The sequence below is a fragment of the Nelumbo lutea genome, chromosome 2, assembly GCF_056320005.1.
Source record: "Nelumbo lutea isolate HS-2025 chromosome 2, American lotus-T2T, whole genome shotgun sequence".
NCBI lineage: Eukaryota > Viridiplantae > Streptophyta > Magnoliopsida > Proteales > Nelumbonaceae > Nelumbo > Nelumbo lutea.
This window is the reverse complement of record NC_142685.1, coordinates 57060629-57086255: the sequence shown is the minus strand read 5'-3', so window position 1 is coordinate 57086255 and position 25627 is coordinate 57060629. Positions and strand designations below refer to the sequence as shown.

The following is a 25627-nucleotide window of genomic DNA, read 5'->3' as shown; positions in this document are numbered from 1 at the left end:
TTCCCAGGTTGATTTTCCAACGCCGTAGGTGGAGGGGAAAGGTTTGAGTTAAACGACGAAATACTCTCCTTTTATATAAGCCATAGGTAATAGGAGATTGTTAGTGATCTCGACATATTCTTTGTTTAGGGTCCCACGTGAACCGAGACCCACTTAAACCATTATGCAGCATAAATAAAGTAATCTTAAAGACGTATATAGCATTATGTCAACAGCATCAACCCCAAATAATAATGCTTAATAAGGAAACATTTAAGACATTTATTTATATTTATAAAAGAAAAACTTCAGAGTCGCAGTCTCAAACAACCTTATAACCGACTGCATCCACTCTGTTCCCCTTCTTTACAGTTCGATTCACCATTACACTGTGTCTTTACAGAATGAACCTTGTACACTCGTTTCTTCAGAAGGCAGAGCATTGTCGCCCTTATGTACCACCTGCATTTCCTAAAAAATACCTAAACACCCTTTCTTCGTCAACTGTCAAATACACTGCCGGATATACATGCAAGGGAAGAAAAGGGGGACAAGAAGCAAAACATCTTATTTCAGCAGCCCTAGTTTTTTTATTTACAACTATTATTAACTCATTTGTAGTCTAGCGATTTAAATGTGGCTACTTCTCTATTCTCCGAAGAAGATAAATCCTCTGGCTGATGAACCCCGCTGTGATCATCAGCCTTGTTAGCTGTACAAAGAAAGGTAAAGGTGTTCTCTCACCATTCCCCACTTGGGAATCAAGAAGAATACGAGGTTGAGATTCCCATGCGTCTTTCTGCAAACATGATATAGTGACACATTGAATCAATCTCAGCAATTTGTAACAATTTATAGATGGTGCTACGAATCAGTTCTTACCTCCTGCTGTAATGAGCTTCTCAACACGGGCAACAATATGTTTACCATATGTGTATCGCTTTAGGGCATTCAAATGGACCTTAATGCGCGAGAGAATCAACTCACGGCTTTGATCATCACAGGTCTCAAGGACCTTCTGCACAACGTAGTTTGCAAATGGATCTTTCATCATGGCCTGCCAAATTGCCTTATCAATTCTCCATTACCCAGAACTAACAGACAAATGCATATATTTTGCTAGGAAAAATCTATATACTGGAAAGACTTTGACCAATCAAAACCCCTATGAATTTTGATGAAAAACCACCTGATTGGTTACCACCTTTACGATGCCGGTTGATTGGTTACAAGTTTTTTCCAGTATCAGGTCTTTCCCACATCATATTCAAACCCATTTTCCTATCATCAACTGAAAAGTCCGATGGGACAAGTACTGGCACATAAAATGTAATCCGGCCTTTTTTGTCCTTTAAAAAGAAAACGGAAACAATCCTGCTCTTTTCAACAGACATGCAGATAGCAGACATCGCTCATTGCATGAGACGAGGATGCATGAATCTGAGCATTGCACGTAATAGAAAAAGGTATCAGACTTGTATATTATATGAGATGAGAGGAGGCAGAAGTTGGTGCATCAGATGGGAAACTTGTCCACCCTAAGGGTTAAGGCTCAACCTTGAGGCTCATGTCCAAAAGTACATGGTATATGCCTCACATCTTCAGATATAGTGTGTCCAGAACACATGATCCATACATTAATTGCAATAAAATTCCCATCGAAAACAAAGTTAAAGACCACTTTTCAGTTTTCTTGGTCATGTTTGCATTATTAGCATACAGTGTAGAGGGATTTTTATTAGTGTATCTCCTTGTTTATATGATGATTAATCCATTTATATACCATTCATATTTAAAAATGTGATTTTTTATGCATTGTTCCACATTTTTTTTTTCATTTTAGTTAATATTTTTCTCTTAAAAGAATGAGATCTCATGAGGTTTACACATCACAATTCAAAAGATCCTAGCACCTTACCCTCATAATTCTGCCTTTTCAAAAAAAAATTGTGACAAACAAATGCACAACAAGACAGGTAAAACTGTTTTCTACATATATGAGATGAGAGAAGGCAGGAGATATAGGAATTCATATCTGACCTAACATGTAATCAGCTTAGTTTCTTTTTCTTATAATAAAATACTTTACCTTCTCCCCACCCCCACCCCCAAAAAAAAGTGGATAAATTCCAGATCAACCGCTATCTGATTGAAAGCAATTAGCAGACTACAAGTGGATCATGATGTCATGCTTGTGAGGTCTCGCAAAGTGGACAGTTACCAATCTAAAAATTGTGATGAAGAGGATCAAAGGTACAAAAAACAAAATGAAGCACAAGTTTTAGTGATTGGATCTCGTATACCATGAAAAGAATGGTAAGCAACAATAATAAATCAAGCCCCAGAAGATTTTGAGCCGAGACTTGAGTAAGAAAGTATACTCCCCAAAATTAAGAAAACCCAGAAAAGAATATATACAATGAATACAGTGGCAGCATGTTTTATATAATGCCAATATTTGCCTTGGTTTTAGTGCTGGACATAAAAGTTAAATCAGAGCATTGTATCATATAACTGTAATATTTATATGTATATAAGTATGTATTTATGCATGCAACAAAACCAAGGAAGAATCAACAGTGCTTCACAAAAATTAAAAAAGCATAAACTACTTGATCCTCAAAAGTTTAGTACTTTATTCTCAAACGTGTTACCAATAAGGGGCCATTGCTTGGTGCAATAATAAAATCTAGGACTGACAAGCATAAGAATGTGGGTTCATGTCTGAGAATGGAGACTTGGTGTAAATAAAGACGAAAGTTGGATCCCCAGATAGCCCAGGACCAACTTTTAGTAATGACCTATAAAGGGTAGCAACTATTGAGACAATTGAACTTCAACCAAGTTAAAAGAGGAAAATCATTTTGGAATTTAAAAGGGAAATTTGTCACACAAACCTGCAAAGGTTCATTCTCATCTGTGGAACCAAGCATCTCATTTACGAGAAGCTGACGTTCTTCAGGACCACCAAAGGTTAAACACTTTTCAACAACATTGGAAGCAAACTTCTGTTGACTCATCTTTACTATCTGTCCAGCAAGCTTGCTAATTATAGCAGATCGTTCATGTGGTTTCCCATGTTGCAGCACATGCTGAGAAAAGCGAAAATAGCAACTTCAGGGAAAATAGAGAAAAATAAACATAATAGTAAAGAAAAAACAAAGAAAAAAAGACATACCACATCAAGAGAACAAAAATAAGTGGTGGGGAGAATCCTCAGAAAGAAAAGGATACCAGTTTTAGAATCAATAAGGAAGCTCTAGAATAAGATCTTAAATTAAAAGTAAACAAGACAATAAGATTATAAATATCTCAAAGTAGAACGGATAACATTTTATATGCACCAAAGAAAAACAAAGCAGCATATTTCATAGAAGGATATAATAAACGAACAACAGTATAACGGAGCAGAATGTGAAGAATGCCTCAGCTACTTATATTATAGAAGGTCAGAAGAAACAATATGGAGCAACATCCACTTTAGTGCAGGGAACATAAACTCTTCTGCCAATACATCTTTAACTAGGTATATAGGCCTTTTTACTTTACTAATACATCATCTTCCTAGCATATTAAGAGTACATTAACAGATAAAAAAACCCTTTGTAACAACATTTTCTAGCCCAAAATATATTCCATCCCCCAAACCCAACCCACTTTCTGATAGATAATTTCAAAAAAAAAAAAAAAAAAGAAAATAAGCAGACATGCCAACAATGAAGAGATGTACAATCTGGAAACATGTAACAACAGCATCAAATGAAACCAAAAAAGCCTCCATCACTAATTAACATAGAAAAATAATAGATACTCCATAAACGCACAAAAAAAAAAAGAAAAAAACCAGGCAACCAGACCTTATCATAACTCGAAAAGAAATGCCATTTGATTGATAGTTTCATCAACTGACATTAAAAGTTAAAACCATTAAAAAAAGGTTTTTTAAGAGATGTCAAAGTCTAATTAGCAGGGGCAATATTGTCTTTTACATTCATGTTTTAGTCTCTCTATTATGAATTACTTTTCAGGGGTATACTTGTAAATTTGTTATATATTAGATGCTAAATAAAACATGGGTTGATAGTCAGGGAGGGAGATTCAATTCCTCCCTACTGAAAACCCTTCTTTACCTTTTCTTCTTCTTCCTTCTAATCTGGTTACTTTCTTTTCTGACTGAACAGAGTTTTCTATCACTTTCTCTACTTTTCACCTCTTTCTAACAGGTTTCTAAGAAATATCACAAGGGAAACTACCAACCTGAACAACATAATTCCCATATTGATCTTGCGCCAAAGTAGAAACAGATTGCAAGATTTCTTCCATGATGATCTGTTGGGTATTGGCATCATCGCAATGCTCAAGGACCCTCTGTTAGAAGAAAAGGAACTTCTTCAGAGGATAGCATAAAGGAATATGAAAGAATGGGAAATGAAGTAGACATAATACCTGAATGACACGACAACCATATGGGTGGGTGGAAAGTGCAACAACTTGCCCATAGAAGGCAGAGATAATAAACTGAATCCGATCTTGAGGAACACACTCAATACACTTCTGGATAACATGATTACCATTCTGATCACGAACACATTTCATCACTGAACCATCAAGCTCTTGCACCATTTGAGTCTGCTGATCCACATCAACCACCTCTAGAGCCTGTATAAAAAATTAAAAGCAGAAGTTTCAACCATGGGGTATCGATACCAAAAAGAGAAATAAAACCTGCACATGACAAGTACATCTATGCAAACTGAAAAGACAAAAGCAATATAGAACTTGCATAAGGTATATATATCAAAGTCAATTCCACGATAATACTTTAAATCATAGAAAAGAGGTATGTGTCTAATAATTGTAATGGCATGACAGATAGTCAGCCAAATAGGGGAAAAAGTGCAACTCAAAACAGATTTGAAGGATGTCTGGAGGAGGGAAAAAAACAGAAGAGAGAAGAGAGAATGGAAGAATGATAAAAAGAAAGGGGAACAAAACCATGCTGCCACTCCCTTAGACTTCTATTTATGTCAACATAATAAGTGTGTACAATGACCATCATACTCCTGGCTGGCCCATACTTATGAAGTGAACTAAACAAATAAAGACATAAACCAATAGGCCCGTTACACTATGGGAAAAAAGTGTAACCCAAAAACAGATTTGAAGGATGTCTGGAGAAGGGAAGAAAAGAAGAGAGAAGAGAGAATTGAAGAACGACAAAAAAAGAAAGGGGAACAAAAGTATGATGCTGCTCCCTTAGACTTCTATTTATATTACATAATGTGTGTACTCCTGGCTGGCCCATACTTATGAAGTGACTAAACAAAGCCCAGGTGCATCATCTGCATTTCAGACCATTGTCCAATTGTACTTGGACAGAATTGCAGCACTTATGCAGTACCAAAGAATATTCCCTCTTTTTGTGTGCTTAGTGAGTTGGAAGGTGAACAACTGTACCACTTCAGAAGTGGTGAACCAAGCAACACCAAATAAGTTACAAGTAGCTCCACACCTTATAAGTGAAAGGGACTCTACCATTATCTATTCTAATTCATTTTTCCATCATTCTCAGAAATTGCAGTTTGAGATGTTAAACCAATAATGGAAACATCCTTTTTGTTTACCTAATCCATATTATATAGTTCACTCCTCCTAGTCACTTAGATAGCAGACACAGCATTTGAAGTCTCCACACCCCACAGTGAACCATTCACTGTTCAAAATTTTGTTAGACAAAGACATTCGTGGTCTACAACTTCATTCTACCCATTGACGCATAGATGGTATGCGTTAGTTCTCTATCATGAGAAGCAAAAGTTTGATTTTGGTGGTCAAAACCAATTTTCAAATTCGTAGACAATTACCTGTAAGGAAGCATTCCGATGAAAAAAATGGCAATATATGTAACTCCATATAGAAACTGTAGCATAGAGTTTCCTAACTGCAAGATAATGATTTAATATGAAGATAATGAAAACCACAGATGTGAAGCAGATGCAGCAAGGCAGAAACTTTAGGTGAGATGTAAAAGCATATAAACAACCAAAGCTTAAAGAGGCACCTTCTGAATCACTCTGCAGCCATACATTTGGAGACTAAGAGGCAAAACATGACCAGTAAGCTGGCTAGCTAACTCTTTTCTTTGACTCTCTGTACCATGTTCAAAAAACTGCCATTTCAAGCAAAACAATGTAAGAGACAGGTCTGGAATACTTTGACGCAAATATACATAGTTTCATAGATGGTGAAGTGCATACTTTCTGTATGACATAGTTTCCAAAGACATCTGTCATCAAGGTATGAGCTTGGGGAATGATCTCTGGAAATATCTTGTTCTTTTCTTCCACTGAAGCAGTTTCTAATTTCTGTTGAATAAAGCGACTACCATACTGATCAGCACTGCATTGAGAGAGAGAGAGAGAGAGAGAGAGAGAGAGAGAGAGAGAGAGAGAGAGAGGAGAGACTCAGTGTTATGCCTGCAGCTGCAGGAGAAAAATAAGATACCAACCAAAGGCATATGATTATACCTGAATTTGACAACATGACCAACAATTTCTGAAAGTTCAAAAGACCTGGTCTTGTTGTTCTTAAACTCTTCCAGTAGTGATGATGCAAAACTTTCATCCATGTTTCCACTATTATCTGAGTGCCAAGATCCTGCAGATCCTCCTGCTGAACTTCTTATCATGGAAGGGAAACGTGAGAGTCGCTCACTCTGTCGGATAGGACTTCCAGGCCCAATAGAAGGAAGTCCAAGATTTGCCAGGGGGTTTCCAGGATATGGCAAGCCAAGGCCAAATGCAGGATTCCCATAGTATCCATGATTTAGACCACTGGGTTTACCTAAAAATGCCAGCCCATACTGTTGTTTCTGTTGAGCAAGCAATACCTCAAGGTACGCTTTCTGAAACCCAAGTAAGTCTGCCTCTGAAGTACCTAGGTAATTCCTTCCTAAAGAAGCATCAGTCAAGCCACTTGCACCCTGTTCTGCATAATCAGAAGTTCTTTGCAAGTACTGCAAGTAGAGAGGGTCCATGACTGGTAACTGAATGCCAGACCCTAGTTGATTTCCTCTTCTACTTAGACTTGGTCCCTCTATATTGCCTGCTAATGGTATACCTAGAGGCAAAAGACATGTCAAAAAAATTTGTCCAATTGACGTTTTCTGATACAAGTAAACTATAGAAATCTTAGCAAGAAAGAAGCAAATTACCTGTATCAAGGTGATTGTTCATTACTAAATTCAACCTCTGATTGACGGAATAGCCACGTTGGATATACCCGCCAAAATCGACATTTGGTAAATCCTTATTCTGATAATGAAAACTAGATCCCTCTAGGCTTGCAGATGCTGAAGAAGGCACTTTTGTGTAGAGATTGGCAGAAGAGGATGTTCTTTTTGGCAAGTTTGCATGCCCATCAAAACTTACCTTGGAAATATTATGGTCGGTTTTTGCTAGATCTTTGTACATGTTAGGTAGGGTTAGTATTTCAGTCTCAGATTTGTCAATGAGCTGTTGCTGCAGGCTTTGTTTATGACCATTTGGCATATCATACTGGAAGCTAGTCTTATTATCAAATTCTTGTTGGAGCTGTGACTGTACATTACTATCTTCATCTGGAAGTCTACTTTTTGATAGGCTTAAGCCAGAAAAAGTAGCTGCAATATCAGTGTGATCACCTGTTCCAGAAGAAAGGCTATTGGAGGGATTTGAACTAACAGCATTTTTCTTACCACCCACAGGGGGAAGACGAGGGCCAGGTGACCTCACCGAATTAGATTCAGGGGTTGTACTCCTGGGCAGAGAAGAACCCAGAGCTGAAGCAAAAGATTGAGAAAGAGATGAACCAAAACTTTGAACTCTAGCCAGGCCAGGGGAAGTTGCTCCAGAATGTAAGCTATCTACAGAATCCACTCCATTACATAGCTGTGCCAGTTGGGGATCAGAAATTCCCCTCGGTTCCACAGCATCATCAATAGCATTACAGCTAACTGGTCGAGAAATATTACCAGATACAGAGGTAGGTTTCCCTAGTCCTTCCTGTAATGAAATTGACTTAACATCAGTACAAACAAAGCCATAAAATACATAAGCAAAAGTTAATTTTGGGAAGCATTGCAGATCCCACACATCATACTGTTTGAACTGAACTGACTTAGAAAACCAAGTATTTTGCATGACCACATTCAATGTGCATTACATGAACTGCTGTCAGAGCTTGGAACTTGGCACTTGGCAATGACAATTTAATCAAATGGCTTGCACAGTCATTCGAACAATGCGTTCAGTGTATAAACATGCTAGCAAAAAGAGATCCATCTCAGCTAGTGGATGACAAAAGCTAGAAAAAAAAAGGCTAGTTACTAAATGCATAAAGTGACAAAACCAATACCAGCGACACCAAGTCACCAAGTGAAAGGGATGTATGGAGTAAAAGTAAGTGGTCCAACCATTTCATTAGCAAAATGTATAGTTAATAAAGATTTAAAACTGCCATACATCTCAGCAGCAAATAGAGTTTCCAGGATGCCTGTGCTTCAGGAATACCGGACATTGCAAAGTTGCTGGTAGAGTTACTTTGGAAAATAGCATTCAGTGTGCCTCTGGCACAAGCAATAATTTCTCAGCAGAGTAAAAGCATACATAACCATAGGAAGGGAGATATCTGTCTATTTAAAGGCATTAAACATTTAACTAGAAAATGAATCACAAATAGTGCAGAAAGTTTTCTACGGGGTATTCCAGAAACTGGTAAAAAAACTACCTGCCTCATGCATACCACTGCCAGAAAAAAGGAATGCACATAAAAAATGGAACCGACTGCAAGCAAAAACCAAAAATTTTGGAACTTTGAACATCAGTGTACTTTAATTTGCATAAAAGAATTATTAATAAAATGAAGAGAGAAAAGAAAGTACAATCCCCAAACCCTCCAAAACAGAGAGGCAACACAAACAACCCCAATTTTTTCTTGACCATGTTGGTATGAAGATTGAAGATGTTTATTACAAATGAAATCTTTTATTGAGTTGCATGCCAGTTCTGCTCTCCTATATGTTGAGTCCCATCCTATTATACGTTGCAACTGCTTCCTGGTTTGTTCATAAATTAAGGAAATAGTATGACATAAAACTACAAAATAAGATGAAAGATAATATAGTGGTTTGAAAAGCCACTAATCTCTATTAAAATTATTATGATAAGTTGAGTTTTTCTAACCATTTGCTTTCATGTATCAGGCTAAAGCACAAAAAGGGGTAACATGACTGACAAAATAATACAATATATGGCCTAAACAAAAATATCTTAAGCAATAAGTAGAAAGCATAACTCAAAAGCATAAAAAGTACACAACATTTCATAATCAAAGCTGTACTATATATATATATATATATATATATTACACTTCATATCACTAATAGTTTTTATTTTGCTTTGAGAGAGAGAAAGGTAAAGTATTGCATTATTAATAACTAAAAAAAATACCACAATCTGCACAACAAGGTACTGTGCAGTGCCCATGACATTTCTGTACATGACATCACTAATAGTGAGTGATGTTAAAAATGAACTGCCAGCAACTCCATCAGGTATTAGAAAAGTACATTAAGAAACTGATTATCAGCCCTTCATGCACTCAGGATATGACGACAGTTAATTTCTTGTTACAAGGGAAAAAGCAGCAGATGCAAAAAAAAAAAAAAATTCAAAAATTTCATGATATAAAGGGTGACAGAAAAAATCTTCGTAAAGTATAAAAGGACAATTCCCCAGCACACGGAATGCAGAGACACAAGTATAATGAAAGCAACAAAAATTTATTACAGGATAAACCAAGCACCTGCAGGAAGTCAGCAATAATCTTCCTCCTCGCGCTCAACCCCACGCCTGCCAATCCAATGAGGCCATCATTGTTTCTCTCAAGCCATTCTGCAGAAGGTTGTCTAGTGAGGTTCCTTGGTGTGACTTTCTTTGGCTCAACGAAATCGCCTTCACCCTTCTGTGCTGGAAGACCAGGCTGCAAAGAGAACAATGATTTTCTTTCTCCTTCATCAATTATATCCTTCTTCCTCCGATCCCCAATTCCTCCAAACGGCGACGTACCAGTCTGAAACTTCTGCGCGACACGCCAATCCTCCTTCGACAACAGAGGAGGAGGAAGTCTAGGATTGATATTATCATGGGAATAGTAGTAAGACAGATACGCGGGATGTGAGCGAAGCTCTTCATCTGACAGAATTCCGTTGGTATTGGAGTTCCTATTAATCCCCGAAAAGTCAGCACCAGGATCCCTAAAAAGACCGCCGATAGCAGTAAGGGATCCCTCAACCGTCGGAGGTGCGCTACCGCTCCTGTATATATTTAGGTCCCTCTCCCGATCAATAACATCTCTATTGCGCTGCTCTCGCAGCAGGAACTCGAGCTCCTTCCCGAAAGTATCTTCTAGATTAACACTGGATCCTCTAAGATCTTCTCCTAACGTTGGCATCCCGTCTAGATTCGAGAACATCTTTAATGGACTCTCAGTAACCATCTCCAAAGCCCTTATCCACCAAATACGAGTGAACATGTGCAGAACAACAAATTAGCATGACGTAAAAATGTAAAAGTTAAGCAGGAGAAAAGGAGAAAAAGAAAAAACCCTAATATCAGACACGAAATCCAACCTAACGGGCTAAATTCCACACCTTTAAACTAATTTCCGCATCACTTCAAACCGCAACATCCGAATTACTTGGAAAATCCTTCTAAAACCAAGAACAAACAAGAAATCAGTACAACAGAAGAATCCAACGCGAAACTGATTCGAAATCCCCTTAGTTCTTCGATTTCAGATAAAAATGGCATAAATGGCGGGAAATTATCGACTTTATAACAGCAATTAAACAGTTACTGCGACAGTCGATTCACGATTGCCATTTAAATGCGAAAATCATAACTTATGCTTCACTACGATGAAAAATAGAAAAGAAAATTGAACGCCGAAGACACTAAACGCCTGTGAATTACCGAACAGAGCAGCTCAATCGAGAAACCAAGTGGTGATTCGGAACAGTTAGGTCGAGATTTCACTGGAATTAAAACAGAGAGCGAACAAGGAGGAAGAGATGGCAACGAATACGCGAGATTTTTCTGAAACGGTGGCGTTAGAGGGAACCAACCACTACTGCGACGCGTCGACGATAAGCACGAAGAAATGCATCCTGAGACGTCCAATCGTGGATGGACGGCTCAAATTCCTTGAAGGCGTTAAGCACATGGAAAATGTGGTGAAATTCTATATTAGCATCCCTTTATACTTGCATTTTATACTCGTATTGGAAAGAGGTAAGCTTGCTTTCGGAAATCGGAAACGAAGAAGGACACGTGGCAACCCAAGTGGCCCCCAACTTCCATCTATGAGTGTAATGAGTCCGAGTCCGGATCACCTGCCAATAAGACACGTTCATCCTTCTACTAACATATCTCACACCACACATCCACACATTTCACACATAGAGGGTCTCAGTTTCACGGTGAGATATAAAATCTTCTTTCACGTGGCAAAACGTTATTTTTCAAGATATTTTTCATGAATTTATAATAGAAAGTAGGTAGCCCAGACGAGATCAGATTGGTGCGCCGCACGAGATATTTCCAATTGAGATTTGCATGTGAGGCGCCAATATGATCTCAGCCTAGGCGTATAACATCAATACACAAGGTTTTAAAAACCGAATCGAATAGGGAACCGTTATGGGAATCAGTTCCTCGGTTGAACGGTCAGATTGTCTGGTTTGAATGGATGGCTTGTTCTGACAATAAAATTAAAAAAAACGAAAAACAAAAAACCATTATCTAATTTGACAGTTGATGGTTTGAATCAACGGTTTATAATTAAATCAATGGTTTTTTGCCAAAAACAGTTTTTGGGTAAAATGAAACCCAATTTGTCTGGCTTGACCGTCCAACCTGATTTGGTTTTGAAAACAGTGTCGATACAACCATAGCGTATAAATGACATACATCTACATATATGCTCTGCTCGAGTTCGGATCTAGTTCCCAATACAGGGCCAACAGCCATTACATTTTTACTGATTTACACAACTATTACAATTATACATAGATTTGTTCATGGGTGGATAATCCGACGGGGAAGCTTGGGCCGGCCTGATATTTTTTGGGTTTGGATAAAATTTTAAGCCTACGGACTCAAGCTAGACTTGACTATTTTTCATATTGGGCTTGGGCTTTTTCAACTAAGACCAGCCAGGTCCGAGATATACATTATTTATATATAATAAATATATAATAGGGAAATTGTTCAAAACCCACCCTCACTTTTTTATCAATTCTCTTAAACTCGCCGTAACTTTTCAAATCGCTAATTTACTATTTTACCCTTAATTATGTTGACCCATTTTACCATATCCCAAAATTACTCCATCATTCTTCAACCCAAAACCTTTAACAGTCAGAAAGTATTTGGCTGCATCCACTATTGGCCGCGTTGCTTCTCCCATCGTCTGAGAATGTGAAGATTTGATATTCCGTAGAGAAGGAACAAAATCAGAAGAATCAAGAGGAAAGCCACCACCGACCCGATTGCGATTCCAATAGCTCCTCCAGACAACTTCTTTCCACCACTGTTACTGTTGTTGGAGCTGCTACCTCCGCTTGTCGGCGGCACCGCTTTGTTAGGACGGAGAAAGCGGCGAGCCCCAGAGCGAAGTGCTAAGGAATGAATCGGCCTTAAACTTCCGCATAGTCGTTGGAATCGAGCCATTCAATTGATTGAACGAGACGTTGAACTGATCAAGATTCGTTAGGCTCAGCTCCGGTATCAGACCAGTTAACTTATTGTTCTGCAGATACAGAGTCGCCGGTGAGATTATTGAAGGACGGAGAGATCCCACCAGAGAAGTTATTCAAAGCAAGGTTCACGTGGACAAGTTTCTTGAGTCCGAACAAGGACGACGGAATCTCGCCGGAGAAAAAGTTCCCCTGCAAATATAAATTGTGGAGGTCCGTACATGCAGCTAGACCGGACGGCAATGGACCGGTGAGAGCATTAAGCCGGAGGATAAGCGTGTGGAGCTGCACCAGATTTCCGAAGATTCCTACGGGGATGTGGCCGATGAGTCCATTGCCAGGAAGATGCAAGACGATGACTCGGTTGTTCTCGTAAGTAATGCCTTGCCACCGACAAGGACTTTGTTCGGTCGTGTTCCACAAGAGCGACCTTCCACCGACAGCCAACTGGAGGAAGATGGTTCAGTGTTATCGATTTTGGTTGATCTTCTTGTAGCGAGAGGAAGATGGTTCGAGTGAGCAACAACCTAATAGGCATTCTAAACTTTGTGACGTTCCTGCTCTCGATTCCGATCTTGGGAGCAGGAATATGGCTGGCAAACCAGCAGCGACTACGAGAAGTTCCTCTAAAAGCCCGTTATCGCTCTTGGAGTATTTCTCATGGTGGTCTCTCTCGCCGGACTTACCGGTGCATGCTGCAGAGTTTCATGGCTTCTCTGGCTTTAGCTTCTTGTGATGTTCCTCCTCATAGTTCTTCTCTTCTGCTTCACGATCTTTGCTTTCGTAGTGACTAACAAGGGAGCTGGAGAGGTGTTGTCAGGTAAAGGGTATAAGGATTATAAGTTGGGGGATTATTCCAACTGGTTGCAGAAGACAACAACTGGAGGAAGATCAAGAGTTGCTTGATGGATAGCCATCTCTGCAAGAGTCTCAATGACTTTGCTGCCGAATCGGTGGAAGAATTTTACGCCCGGCATTTGTCTTCAATTCGGTCATGCTTCTGTAAGCCTCCAACAGCATGTAATTTCCTATACGTGAGCCCAACAGTCTGGACGAAAACCAATACAACCAGCGAGCTTTCTGATTGCAATAACTGGGACAATCCCACAGGCTCGCTCTGTTTCAACTGCGATTCTTGCAAGGCTGGAGTACTTGACAACCTCAAGAAGGACTGGAAGAAGGTGGCTGTCGTGAACATTATCTTCCTCATTATTGTCTACTCTGTTGGCTATTGCTTTCAGGAACAATGGAGAGGACAATGCTTACCCCAGATGGAAGGGATACCCTTGTATCACTGATTTAGTCCCGTCGTTCCGTTGCAAGATCTGGTTTTCCAAGAAGAAAGAAAACCAGTAACAAGAAAGTAATAAACTGGAGAACCCCATTAGCGGTTTAGAAAAACCAAACCCACTTTTCATTACTTCGACATCGTCCTAAGAGAGAGAGAGAGAGAGAGTAGGGTCACGAGAGATGTATAAAACCCAGCTGTAGCTTCTCTGCAATTCTTTCCTCGTCTCTCTTATGTTCTTTCCTCGTCTCTATTTTTGTAATTTCATAAGGGTTGTTCGATTGATTGCAAAACTCACCATAACTATTCAAAAGGTCTAAAGTTCAACATTCAGGGACAATTTTGTCATGAAACTTGCATTTAGGTTGACGTGGATAATTTGGGTCAATGAATTTAAACAATGTTCCAACATGGTGAGTTTTAGAAAATAAAATCTCAATTACATGATTAGTTTTGGATGTTTTAAAAAGTTATGATGAGTTTAAGAGAATTCATAAAAATTGACGTGGATTTTTTAATTAATTAATTATTAAATTAATATAATATTAATTTATTAATTTGTACAAAAAAAAATAGGACATTTTATGTAGAGATCAGGTTTCGGACCGGGCTTGGGCTCAAGATTTAGGCCCGAAGGTCGGACTCGGGCCTAGACATTTTCTATTGATAAAAGCCCAGCCGGGCCCGACCTGTAAACAGGTCTAGTTGTACACCAATAATATTTCGCCATAAAATGTTTCTAATGCAGGGACGGAATGGATGTTGGGATCAGTTTTTGGGACTCTGGGACTAGATTCAAACTCTCTCTGAATGTTTTGGTCGTTTGGATTAATCAATACAAATATATATATATATATATATATATATATATATATATATATATATATATATATATATATATATTATATATTAATACCAAAGGGGTTGTCTCCCCTTTCACCTCATGGCATTAATTTAATTATTTATTAAATTAATCATTATAATTATTAACGATTATATGACATTAATTTAATTACTAATTAAATTTATTGATTATAATTACTAACCATTATAATTACTAACTATTATAATTATTAACCATTATAATGGCAGTAATTCAAATCTATTATAATTATAAAAAATTCTTTAAAATTCTCAAATTACAAGAAACGAATATAAGAAATTTTATATATTTTATTTGTCATTGGTTTTTGGGTCGATGGTTCGATTGTCTGTTTTGAACAAATAGCCCGTTTTGATAACAAAAATTATAAGCAAAAAATTATGGAACCACTCTGGTCATTGGTTTTTTGGGTTGACGGTTCAATCATCCAGTTAAAATGGACGACCCGTTTTGACAATAAAAATTATAGGCAAAATTATTAACAATTATAATGGTAGTAATTTAAATCCATTATAATTACTAAAGATTCTTCAAAAATTCTCACATTACAAGAAACAAACATAAGAAGTTTTATATATCTTTTTTGCCGCCATTTTTTGGGTCGATGGTTCAATCGTCCGTTCGAATGGACGCTCGTTCTGACAACAAAAATTACAGGCAAAAAATTATGGAACCATTCTTGGCACCGATTTTTCGGGTCGATGGTTCGACTGTCCAATTCAAATGGGTGGCCCATTTTGGCAATAAAAATTACAGGCAAAAAATTGAGTGTGTGAGGTCCATTAAGCAATATCATACGTGTTATATCATTTGAGCACGTGACTCATACGATCCAAAAATTGAACCGTTCCGGCCATTGGTTTTCGGGTCAGTAGTTCGACTGTCTAGTTCGAACAGACGGCCCGTTTTGACAACAAAAATTAAAAGAATAAAAAAAATGGCCAAAACCATTAGACGGGTCAATGGGTTAACGATTCGACCGCTCGGGTCAATGGGTCATTGACCGATTCAACAAATTTTTTTCCAAGGGCCGGGGTTGGGGTAAAATGGAATCGATTGCCTAAACTGTTCCCAATTAAAAATAAAAAAAAATGGCGGTTCGGTCGTCTAATTCGAATGGATGACCCGTTATGGCAACAAAAATTACAGGCAAAAAATTAAGTGTGTGAGGTTCATTAAGCAATACCATACGTGTTATGTAATTCAAGCGTGCAACCCATATGACCCGAAAATGGAACCGTTTTGGCCACCGGTTTTTCGGGTCGATGGTTCGAATATATAGTTTGAATGGACGACCTGTTTTGACAACAAAAATTAAAAAAAAATGGCCAAAAACCATTGAACGGGTTAATGGTTTGACCACCCGGGTCAATGGGTCATTGACCAATTCAACGGTTTTTGGCCAGGGATCGGGATTGGAATAAAACATAACTAACTACCTGGATGTTCCTAATTAAAAATAAAAAATGGCAAAAATCCACTGAACAAGTCAAACGGCTTGACAGTTCGACCACCCGGGTTAATGGGTCGTTGACCGATTCAACAGTTTTTGGCTAGGGACCATGGTTTTTGATGCTTTTGGATTTTCACTATTCAATGGTTTTCTACTACGGGCTTTATTAGAGCATGTGTGGTATGTTCCTTTTTTTTCATTTTTTGCTTTTGTTATTTATTTATTTTTTTTTTTGCATTTGGTCTTCTTCTTTAAGATCCTCCAAAACGGTCTAGGGTTTACCACCATTTTATTTTTTCCCTTTTGTTTTTTCTTTGGATTTTCTTGTGCAATGTTTTTTTTTTCTAACAACATGGTCTACTTTGTCTCTTTCTTTGATTGCATGTATGTTTAGCTCCGTCTCAAAGTGAAACTTTAGACTCAATTTTCTGATTTTTTTTCCTTGGTTTTTGTGGATTTACAGCCAATTTTTTTTCTTTGTTTAAGCTCACTTTGGATTTATCTTTCAAGCTTTTGGAATTCCTTGCAATGTCCATCTTTCCCATGACTATGACTACAAAGTTATTTCGTCTAATTATTGACATCTAGAAAAAATGACCCAAAAATAGAACCGTTCTGGCCACCGGTTTCTAGGTCGATAGTTCGACCATCCAGTTCAAACGAATGGCTCGTTCTAACAATAAAAATAAAAATAAAAATAAAAAATAATTAAAAATAAAAAATGGCCAAAAGTCGTTGAACAGGTCGACAGGTCAATCCCCCGAGTCAAAGGGTTGTTGATTGATTCAATGATTTTTGGCCAGGGACAGAGTTTGGGGTAAAATGGAACTGGCTGCCTAGATGGTTCCTAGGCCGAGTGGTCCTACCGTCTGGGTCAACTAGGAGTTCTCGATATGAAACAAAGGACAACTATGAAGTAGAACTCAAAACTATCACTATACGATCGCACTCTTTTATATGACATACTTTGCTGAGCAATATTTAAAAAACAAGCACATAATAATCTCTTTTAAGTCTTTATATGAGTTTCAAGACTTGAGTACTTCTAATTGCAAGTTTCTTATTAAGATATCATTATCTTTTTTGATGTAGCAAATAACAATGTTAAAATTCCAATCCTGCCCCTACGAAGCAAGGACCCTCCGCTAGTATATCTATTAAAGGGATAGGGGTGGTCTCCCTTTTCACCAAATGGCAGCCCTTTAATATATATATATATATATATATATCAACATTTTAAAAAACGACCTAGAAATGGAACCGTTCTGGCTACCGATTTTTGGGCCAATGGTCCGACTGTTTGGTTCGAACGGACGACCCGTTCTGACCACAAAATTAAAAATTAATTAAAATTAAAAAAACACTCAAAAACTGTTAAGCAGGTCGACAGTTTAACCGCCCGGGTCAATGATTTGTTGACTTTTTCAATGATTTTTTACCAGATTATGGGTTTTGGGTAAAACGAGACTGGTTATATATACATGCCATCGGTTTTGGGTCGATGGTTTGAATGAATGGTCCATTCTAACAACAAAAACTATAAGAAAAAAACTATAGAACCGTTCTGGTCATTGGTTTTTAGGTTGAAGGTTTGGCCGTCCGGTTAGAACAGACAACCCATTCTAACAACAAAAATTATAGGGAAAAAACTGAGTGTGTGAGGTCCATTAAGCAATATCATACGTGTTATGTCATTCGAGTGCATGACGCATACGACCCAAAAACGGAATTGTTCTGGCCATCAATTTTTGGGTTGACGATTCGACCATCCAATTTGAACAGACAACCCGCTTTGACAACAAAAATTAAAAAAATAAAAAAAATGACCAAAAACCATTGGATGGGTCAACAGTTCAACCACTAGGGTCAATGGGTCATTAACCAATTCAACGGCTTTTGGCCAGGGACCGGGATTGGGGTAAAATGGAACCGATTGCATGGATGGTTCCCAATTAAAAAAATAAAAAAATGGTGGTTCGACCATCCGGTTTGAATGGATGACCCATTCTAACAACACAAATTACAGGAAAAAAATTGAGTGCGTAAGGTCCATTAAGCAGTATCATACGTGTTATGTCATTCGAGCATGTGACTCATACGACCTGAAAATGAAACCGTTCTGGCCACCGGTTTTTGGGTCGACGGTTCAACCATTCGGTTCGAACAGACTGCCCGTTCTAACAACAAAAATTTAGAAAATGGCCAAAACCATTGAACGGGTTAACCGGTCGATCACCCGGTTCAATGGATCATTGATCGATTCAACGGTTTTTGGCTAGGGATCGGGATTGGTATAAAATAGAACCGATTGCCTGGACAGTTCCCAATTAAAAAAAATGGTCAAAACCATTGATTGGGTCAATGGGTCAATTGTTTGAATGCCAAGGTCAATGGGTCGTTGATTGATTCAGTGATTTTTGGCCAGGGACCAGGGTTGGGGTAAAATGGAACCGGTTGCCTGGATGGTTCTTGGGCTGAAATGCTCATCTATCCAAGTCAATGACAGTTCAAAAACCATGGATTTTTATGCTTTTGGATTTTCACTATTCAAAAGTTTCTTCTACTATTGGCTTTATTCGAGTGTGTTCGGTATGTTTCTTTTTCTTTTCATTTTCTACTTTTTTTTGTGTGTTTGGTCTTCTTCTTCAACAAAAATTACAAGTAAAAAATTGAGTGTGTGAGGTCCATTAAGCAGTATCATACGTGTTATGTCATTCGAGCGTGTTACTCATACGACCCGAAAATGGAATCGTTTTGGCCATCGGTTTTTGGGTCAACAGTTCAATCGTCCAGTTTGAACGGACGACTAGCTCTAACAATAAAATAAAAAAATATAAAAAAACAGCCAAAAACCATTGAACAGGTCGACGGATCAACCGCCTGGGTCAATGGGTCATTGATCACTTCAATGGTTTTTGGCCAGGGGTCGGGATTGGGATAAAATGGAACCAGTTGCTTGGACAGTTCCCAATTAAAAAAATAAAAAACGGTAAAAAACCATTGGATGAGTCAACGGGTTGACAATTCAACTGCCCAGATCAATGGGTCATTGATCGATTCAACAGTTTTTGGCCAAAGACTGGGATTGGGGTAAAACGAAACCGATTGCCTAGTCGGTTCTTGGGCCGAAATGTCCGTCCATCTGGGTCAATGACGGTTCAAAAACCATGGTTTTTTATGCTTTTGGTTTTTCACTACTCGAAGGTTTCTTCTACAGTTGGCTTTCTTCAAGCGTGTACGGTCTAGGGTTTACCACCATTTTATTTCTTCCCTTTTGTTTTTTCTTTGGGTTTTCTTGTGCAATGTTTTTTATTTTCTTACAAGATGATCTGCTTTGTCTTTTTGTTTGCATGTATATTTAGCTCTGTCTCAAAGTGGAACTTTGGACTCAAATTTCTGATTTTTTTCCTTGGCTTTTCTAGTTTGGTGGATTTATCACCAATTTTTATTTTTGTGTTTAAGGTCACTTTGGATTTATGGCCAATTTTTCTTTTTCTGTGTTTAAGGTCACTTTGGATTTATTTTTCAAGGTTTTGGAATCCCTTGCAATGTCCACCCTTCTCATGACTATGACTACAAAGTTATTTTTTCTAATTATTGACATCTAGAAAAAATGACCCAGAAACAGAACCATTCTGGCCACTAGTTTCCAGGTCGACAGTTTGACCGTTCAGTTCGACGGATGGCCCATTTTGATAACAAAGATAAAAAATTAGAAATGGACAAAACCGTTGAACGGGTCAACGGGTCATTGACTGATTCAATGAATTTTGGCCAGGGACCGGGTTTAGAGTAAAATGGAACCAGTTGCTTGGATTGTTCTCGGGTCGAACAGTCCTACTTTCATGGTTAACTAGGAGTTTTTGACGTGAAACAAATAACATCTATGAAGTAGAACTCAGAACTATCAATGTATGATTGTATTCTTTTATATGAGATCCTTTGCTGAAGTAATATTTAAAAAACAAACACATGATGATCTCTTTTTGAGTCTTTATATGAGTTTCAAGACTTGAGTAATTACAATTGCAAGTTTTTTATTAAGAAACCATTGTCTTTTTTAATGTAGCAAATAGCAATGTTGCAATTCCATTCCAACCCTTGCGAAGCAGGGACCCCTCTGCTAGTTGTTAGTTTATTATTACCAAAAAAAAAATCAATACAAATTGGCAAATAACTGTTATTTTAGATGGTATATGCTCACAACAAAAATTGTCCCAACTTGGTTCCAACTTGATCTATGTTCGCACATCTCACCAAGAGACTAGCACCCATCGTGTTTATGATGTGTAGGTAAAGATCACGTTGGAATGTCAGTGAAAGCCCGTAGTCACATCGTTCCAACAGCCTCTTGCAACCTTCCATTGAGAATATCTCCCCATGAAATAAAGCACATAAGTATGGAGATATTCTCAATACAAATCTATAAAGGCTATTGGAACGGGTGTTACACAGATTGAAGCTGAACTCCTTTGTTAGGACATTATTAGGACTGTGTGTTGGGACTAGATTGAAATTTATTTATTTATTATAAAATCAAAAAATTACCATTCAACCAAAAGATCAAATAAATTTTATACAAAAATGAGAGAGGGGAATAAAAAAAAAATAAAGGGAGAAAGATGGTTCCGCCCAAGGTCAGAATTTATAGGCATAGAGTATTGTTGGAGTAGGTGTCAGCTCGAAATTGATGCCAGTGCATAGAGTGTGGACTGTTGCCATTTTGAATGTTTATAGCTCTATAGTGAAAATCAGAAATCTACATTAGGCCTGTCCGTACTTCTCCGAAAAATAAATTAACCTCCCTATTCAGAGTTTGTGCCCTCTTAGCTATTTCATGGGCCAGATTATTCCTCACCCTAGGAATATACTTAAAAGTTTACCCAAGTAACGTAATAACATATGACAAATCCCTTGCTAAGTTGATAAACCTAAATCATTTTTAAGTAGAAAGAATAGCAATGGTATCAAACACAATCTTTTGCCTTAGAGTTCAAATTTTCTCCTCACTCTAAATCAATCCTCACACCCACCTAACAGCTTTTGCAGCCGCACATCGAGACACTCGTATGTTTTTATTCATGAGAGATGTTCGTATGAGGATCAATTTTATGAAGAACAAATTGGGTTTTTGTGCTTTAGCTTTCAAAGGATTGGTTTCGGTGATTTGTTGTTTGGCGGATTGTCAATTAGTTAAATTAGTTAAAATTTGAATTTTTTTCAGTGACAACTTATGTTCTATTTCCTTCTTCTCTAATGGATGCTTGTCTCTGTTGCTTATATTTTTCTTGTAACATAATAATAGAGATAGATGGTGGTGTTCGCAATCTGTTTTTGAGATAATGTTAATTTGATTTCTTGTAACATAATAACATATTAATTTGATTGTCAATTGTTAAATAGCATATAAACATGTATTTGTCATGTATAATATTTTTAGAAGATAATGACCCAAAAGTTGAGATGGTGATTTGGCATCTGCCCAAAAATGGAGACATGGAAATGACCTCATCGGGCTGAATTCTCTCTATGATGTGTGGTCAATGGACCTCATATACACTCTCATTGTCCCCACTTGAGACTCATTCGTAAACTCTAACCCGAATCATACTATCAAAATTAAAAAAAAAGGAGAGAGAATACTTTGTCTGCCCATGTTTGATAGCGTGGATTGTGAGTAGGGATCTCTCTATGAGTTCATTTTTTCTGAAATCATAGACTTAGATATACTGAAGTGGCCCCACCAATAATTCACTTCATTTTAATTCAAGGTGGGGCCATGGCAATAAATCAAAAGCTTTAATTTAGTAGTTCCAGTGCAGGGCTACGATACTATCGTAGCAAATGTAGATCGTCTCCCCATATGACACGTTAGTTCATATAGATTTATTGTAACAGTATTAGTGATTCACATCTTTTAATTTACACGGAGACAAAAATTTATTAGTCATTACTCATATTTTTCAAAGCTAATTAGTGAAAGTTGCATTTGTTTCCATGTAAAAGGAGTTAAAAACAATGCTTTGACCGTAGGGGGTTAAAAAAATATAATTGAGACTTTGTGAATTGAGAAGATTCTTTGGAGAATTACAGATAAATCCATTGTAGATTTATGATTTTCGAGACCGGATCTGCTCCTCACATGCACATCCTACCATGCATTGAGAACATTTCTGGTATTTATAAGTTATTTTTCACGGGAGATGTTTCCAATGCATGGTGGATGTGCATGTGAGGCACCCAAGTGTGAGGAGCAGATCTCGTTTCTTGATCTCCACCGCAAAACGATAAACATTCAAAAGGTAAAAAACTCACGCTCTATACATTTATACCCGCCCATGAATTAGCATCAATTCTGAGCTGGCACCCATCCAAAATGTACTTTGAACCTACAAATTCTGACCCTGAGCTGAACCATTCTCCCAAGATTTTTTGGCCCTGTATGGTGAAAGAAAGAAACCTTAGGATAAGTAAGCAGTTAAGCACATTAAGGAAATATATACATTTTGGTTGTCCTATTATTGTCACTTCTACTTGCAACTTTTTGTGTTGTCAAGTTTATGAGAAATTGTCTTGTCATATTACATCAAATAAGTAACCACTTGCACTCATTGAACATTTATGGTAGAAATACCAAATTTGATGTTTTCTGAAAAAGCAGCTATGGTATCCAATGTCGAATTGATATTTCAAAGCATTTGTGGTAAGAAAAATAATATATTCTCATAACATTTGTATTGACAAACCTAAATGTTGTAAGTAGAAGTGGCAATGGTAGCAACACATCTCAGATTTTAGTAAGCAATTAAGAAAAATAATATATTCTTATAACATTTGTATTGACAAGCCTAAATGTTGTAAGTAGAAGTGGTAATGGTACTAACACAACATTTATCTCAGATTTTGGTACATTCTGTTTATGGGTAAATAAAAACATTTGTTCTTAAGGCTACGTTTGGAAAGGGGGTTAATACAAAATTGAACGGTGTAAATTAGCATTCCACTGGTTTGAAAAATACAAATCAGTTTGTTTTTGCATGTCTAATTTACGCTTTTCGTGTTTGGCACCAAGATGTAAAACATTCGATGTACTTTTTCTACCATTTGGAAACTTACAAACTTACACCGATGTAAAAAAAATGACCGTTTGATTATGGATTGTGCCATTTAACATCGTCACATATGCCTATAACATTTCTGTACCGTTACAGTTTGATTGTGGATTGTGCATTTTAGAGATGGCTCACGTACCTGCCTCTGAGGTTGTTGCCCAGTCCCTAGATCTGAATTTCACAGAATACTACCACCGCCACCACTTTCTCTCTTTTCCTCAACACCCAATTCATCAATCATGAGTCTCTCCCTTCCTTCTTAGATTCTTTCTCTTACTTCAACAAGGCCTACCCTGCTTTCTCCTAAACCCATCTGCCTGACCGCATCAGAGCCCAGGAATACTCAAGGTTCTAAATATCGATCGATACAGGGCTGATATGTGTCAATACTTTGAACCTTGGGAATACTACCACTGTCACCACTTCACTGAAATCTTCACTGAAATTCAACAGAAAAATGAACTAAAATTCATCAAAAATTCATTGAAAATTTACATAAAAATTCACTGAAATTTCATAGAAATATTCATTGAAATTTCACATAAATATTCACTAAAATTCTATAGAAAATGAACTAAAGTTCCACAAAAATCCACTGAAATTCCACATAAAAAATCACAGAAATGTTCACTAAAATTCTACAGAAAAATGAACTAAAATTCCACAAAAATCCATTGAAATTCCACATAAAAATTCACAGAAATGTTCACTGAAATTCTATAGAAAAATGAACTAAAGTTCCACAAAAATACACTAAAATTCCACATAAAAATTCACTGAACTTTCATAGAAATAGTCACTAAAATTTATGTCTACATAGGTTCAAAGACAAGGTGTCAAACAACAATTGGTTGTTTGTGACACTTGGTAAAGTGGGTGAAAAGTAGTTCCTATATGGGTTGGGTTTGGTTCAAGAGAGGCTGGACTAGTCTTGAACTGATTATTGATCAGTTCTATCAAAAAGACCTAGGACTGAACAAATTATTAATTGGGATAATTAATAATTATACTTGATATCTATAATTACCTATTATATAACAACTTGGGACTTCATTTTTGATAATATAACTGTAAGAAAAATGATATTAAACAGAAAGTTGTTTATATGTTGATAAACAAAAGGATGCAAGCCAAAGATTACCAGAAGTGTTTGACGTGCGGTGAGAGAGAGAGGATCAGTGGAGACGAAGAGCCGTTCGCTGCGTAAAAAATTCCGATGGAGTTTTACATCGTACTTACTTCGATGGAGTTTTACATCAAAACAAATCGATGTATAAAATACATTGATAATCGAAGTAAAAAAAATTGAAAATCACTTTTATACCGATTTTCAATGTATTTTTACATTCCACCGAAACGGTCATAAAATTGAACCGGAATATAAAAATACATTAAACCAGGTTTTACACTAAATCCAAACATAGTCTAAAGAAATTACAAAGTCAATTATGTTTATTCCCATTGCCGTCTTTATATGTTGTACATGGTATAGATTGAAATGTATTAGAAATGTGTTGTAGTTTTTGCATACTGAAATATTTACCTCTGATTTTTGACATGTTTAGCTTCTATTTTGATTATCATAAAATATGTTGTTTTCTCCCAAATTATTGACAATTTATTGGATATAGAAAGTAGGTTCTTAAAAAAGAAAAAAACAAAAACAAAAACAAAAGTTTAGTTTCAAGGACAACACTAATATGTGATAAGTTGCTTCATCACCTTCAATTCTTGAAGTGAATGCTTAAAGCTTTTTCCTATTAACTTACTAACTGATTACCATCAAGGCTCAGTTTGAAAGGAGTGCAAATACAAATATTTAGGGTGTAAAACCTTGTATTTTGTATATATCTGTAGTGTACATATTTGTATTTATACTCTTTCCAAAATATTTTATAGAACATTGTAAAATGTTATTTTGGGCCTTTAATATCTAGAATTCAACTTTTATCTCATCATCATCATCATCTTCTTCTTCTTCTTATTCTTTCAAGTCTTATCCCAATTACAAGGGATCAGCTACATGAACCCTATTTCACATTTTATTCTATTTAATGTCATTTCCAATATTAAATTATAAGGGAACATACCCTTGCCCATTTGACACTAAACTAAA

The 25627-nt window shown here is 37.1% G+C and overlaps 1 protein-coding gene and 1 pseudogene across 3 annotated transcripts; one reads left to right on the top strand and one right to left on the bottom strand.

Annotated features, from left to right (window-relative positions):
* Window positions 1–231: 231 nt before the first annotated feature.
* On the bottom strand, window positions 232–11261 carry LOC148870896 (pumilio homolog 4-like). 2 transcript variants are annotated; one of them, XM_088968957.1, is made up of 12 exons: window positions 10992–11261; window positions 10670–10729; window positions 9823–10525; window positions 7193–8021; window positions 6507–7098; window positions 6237–6378; window positions 6041–6148; window positions 4426–4638; window positions 4237–4347; window positions 2877–3071; window positions 862–1036; window positions 232–778 (listed from the first exon to the last, which is right to left on the bottom strand). In XM_088968957.1, the coding sequence occupies exons 3-12, from the start codon at window positions 10513–10515 to the stop codon at window positions 741–743; spliced, it is 3096 nt and encodes a 1031-aa protein (XP_088825083.1). In that variant the 5' UTR covers window positions 10516–10525; window positions 10670–10729; window positions 10992–11261; the 3' UTR covers window positions 232–740. The 2 variants fall into 2 exon arrangements, with proteins under 2 accessions (XP_088825083.1, XP_088825084.1); XM_088968958.1 differs by having other exon boundaries at window positions 10649–10729; window positions 10992–11254.
* Window positions 11262–12002: 741 nt separating this feature from the next.
* On the top strand, window positions 12003–14396 carry LOC148870895 (tetraspanin-8 pseudogene; annotated as a pseudogene). Its single transcript, XR_016106847.1, has one exon. The product of XR_016106847.1 is annotated as a tetraspanin-8 pseudogene (transcript).
* The last annotated feature ends 11231 nt before the right edge of the window (window positions 14397–25627 follow it).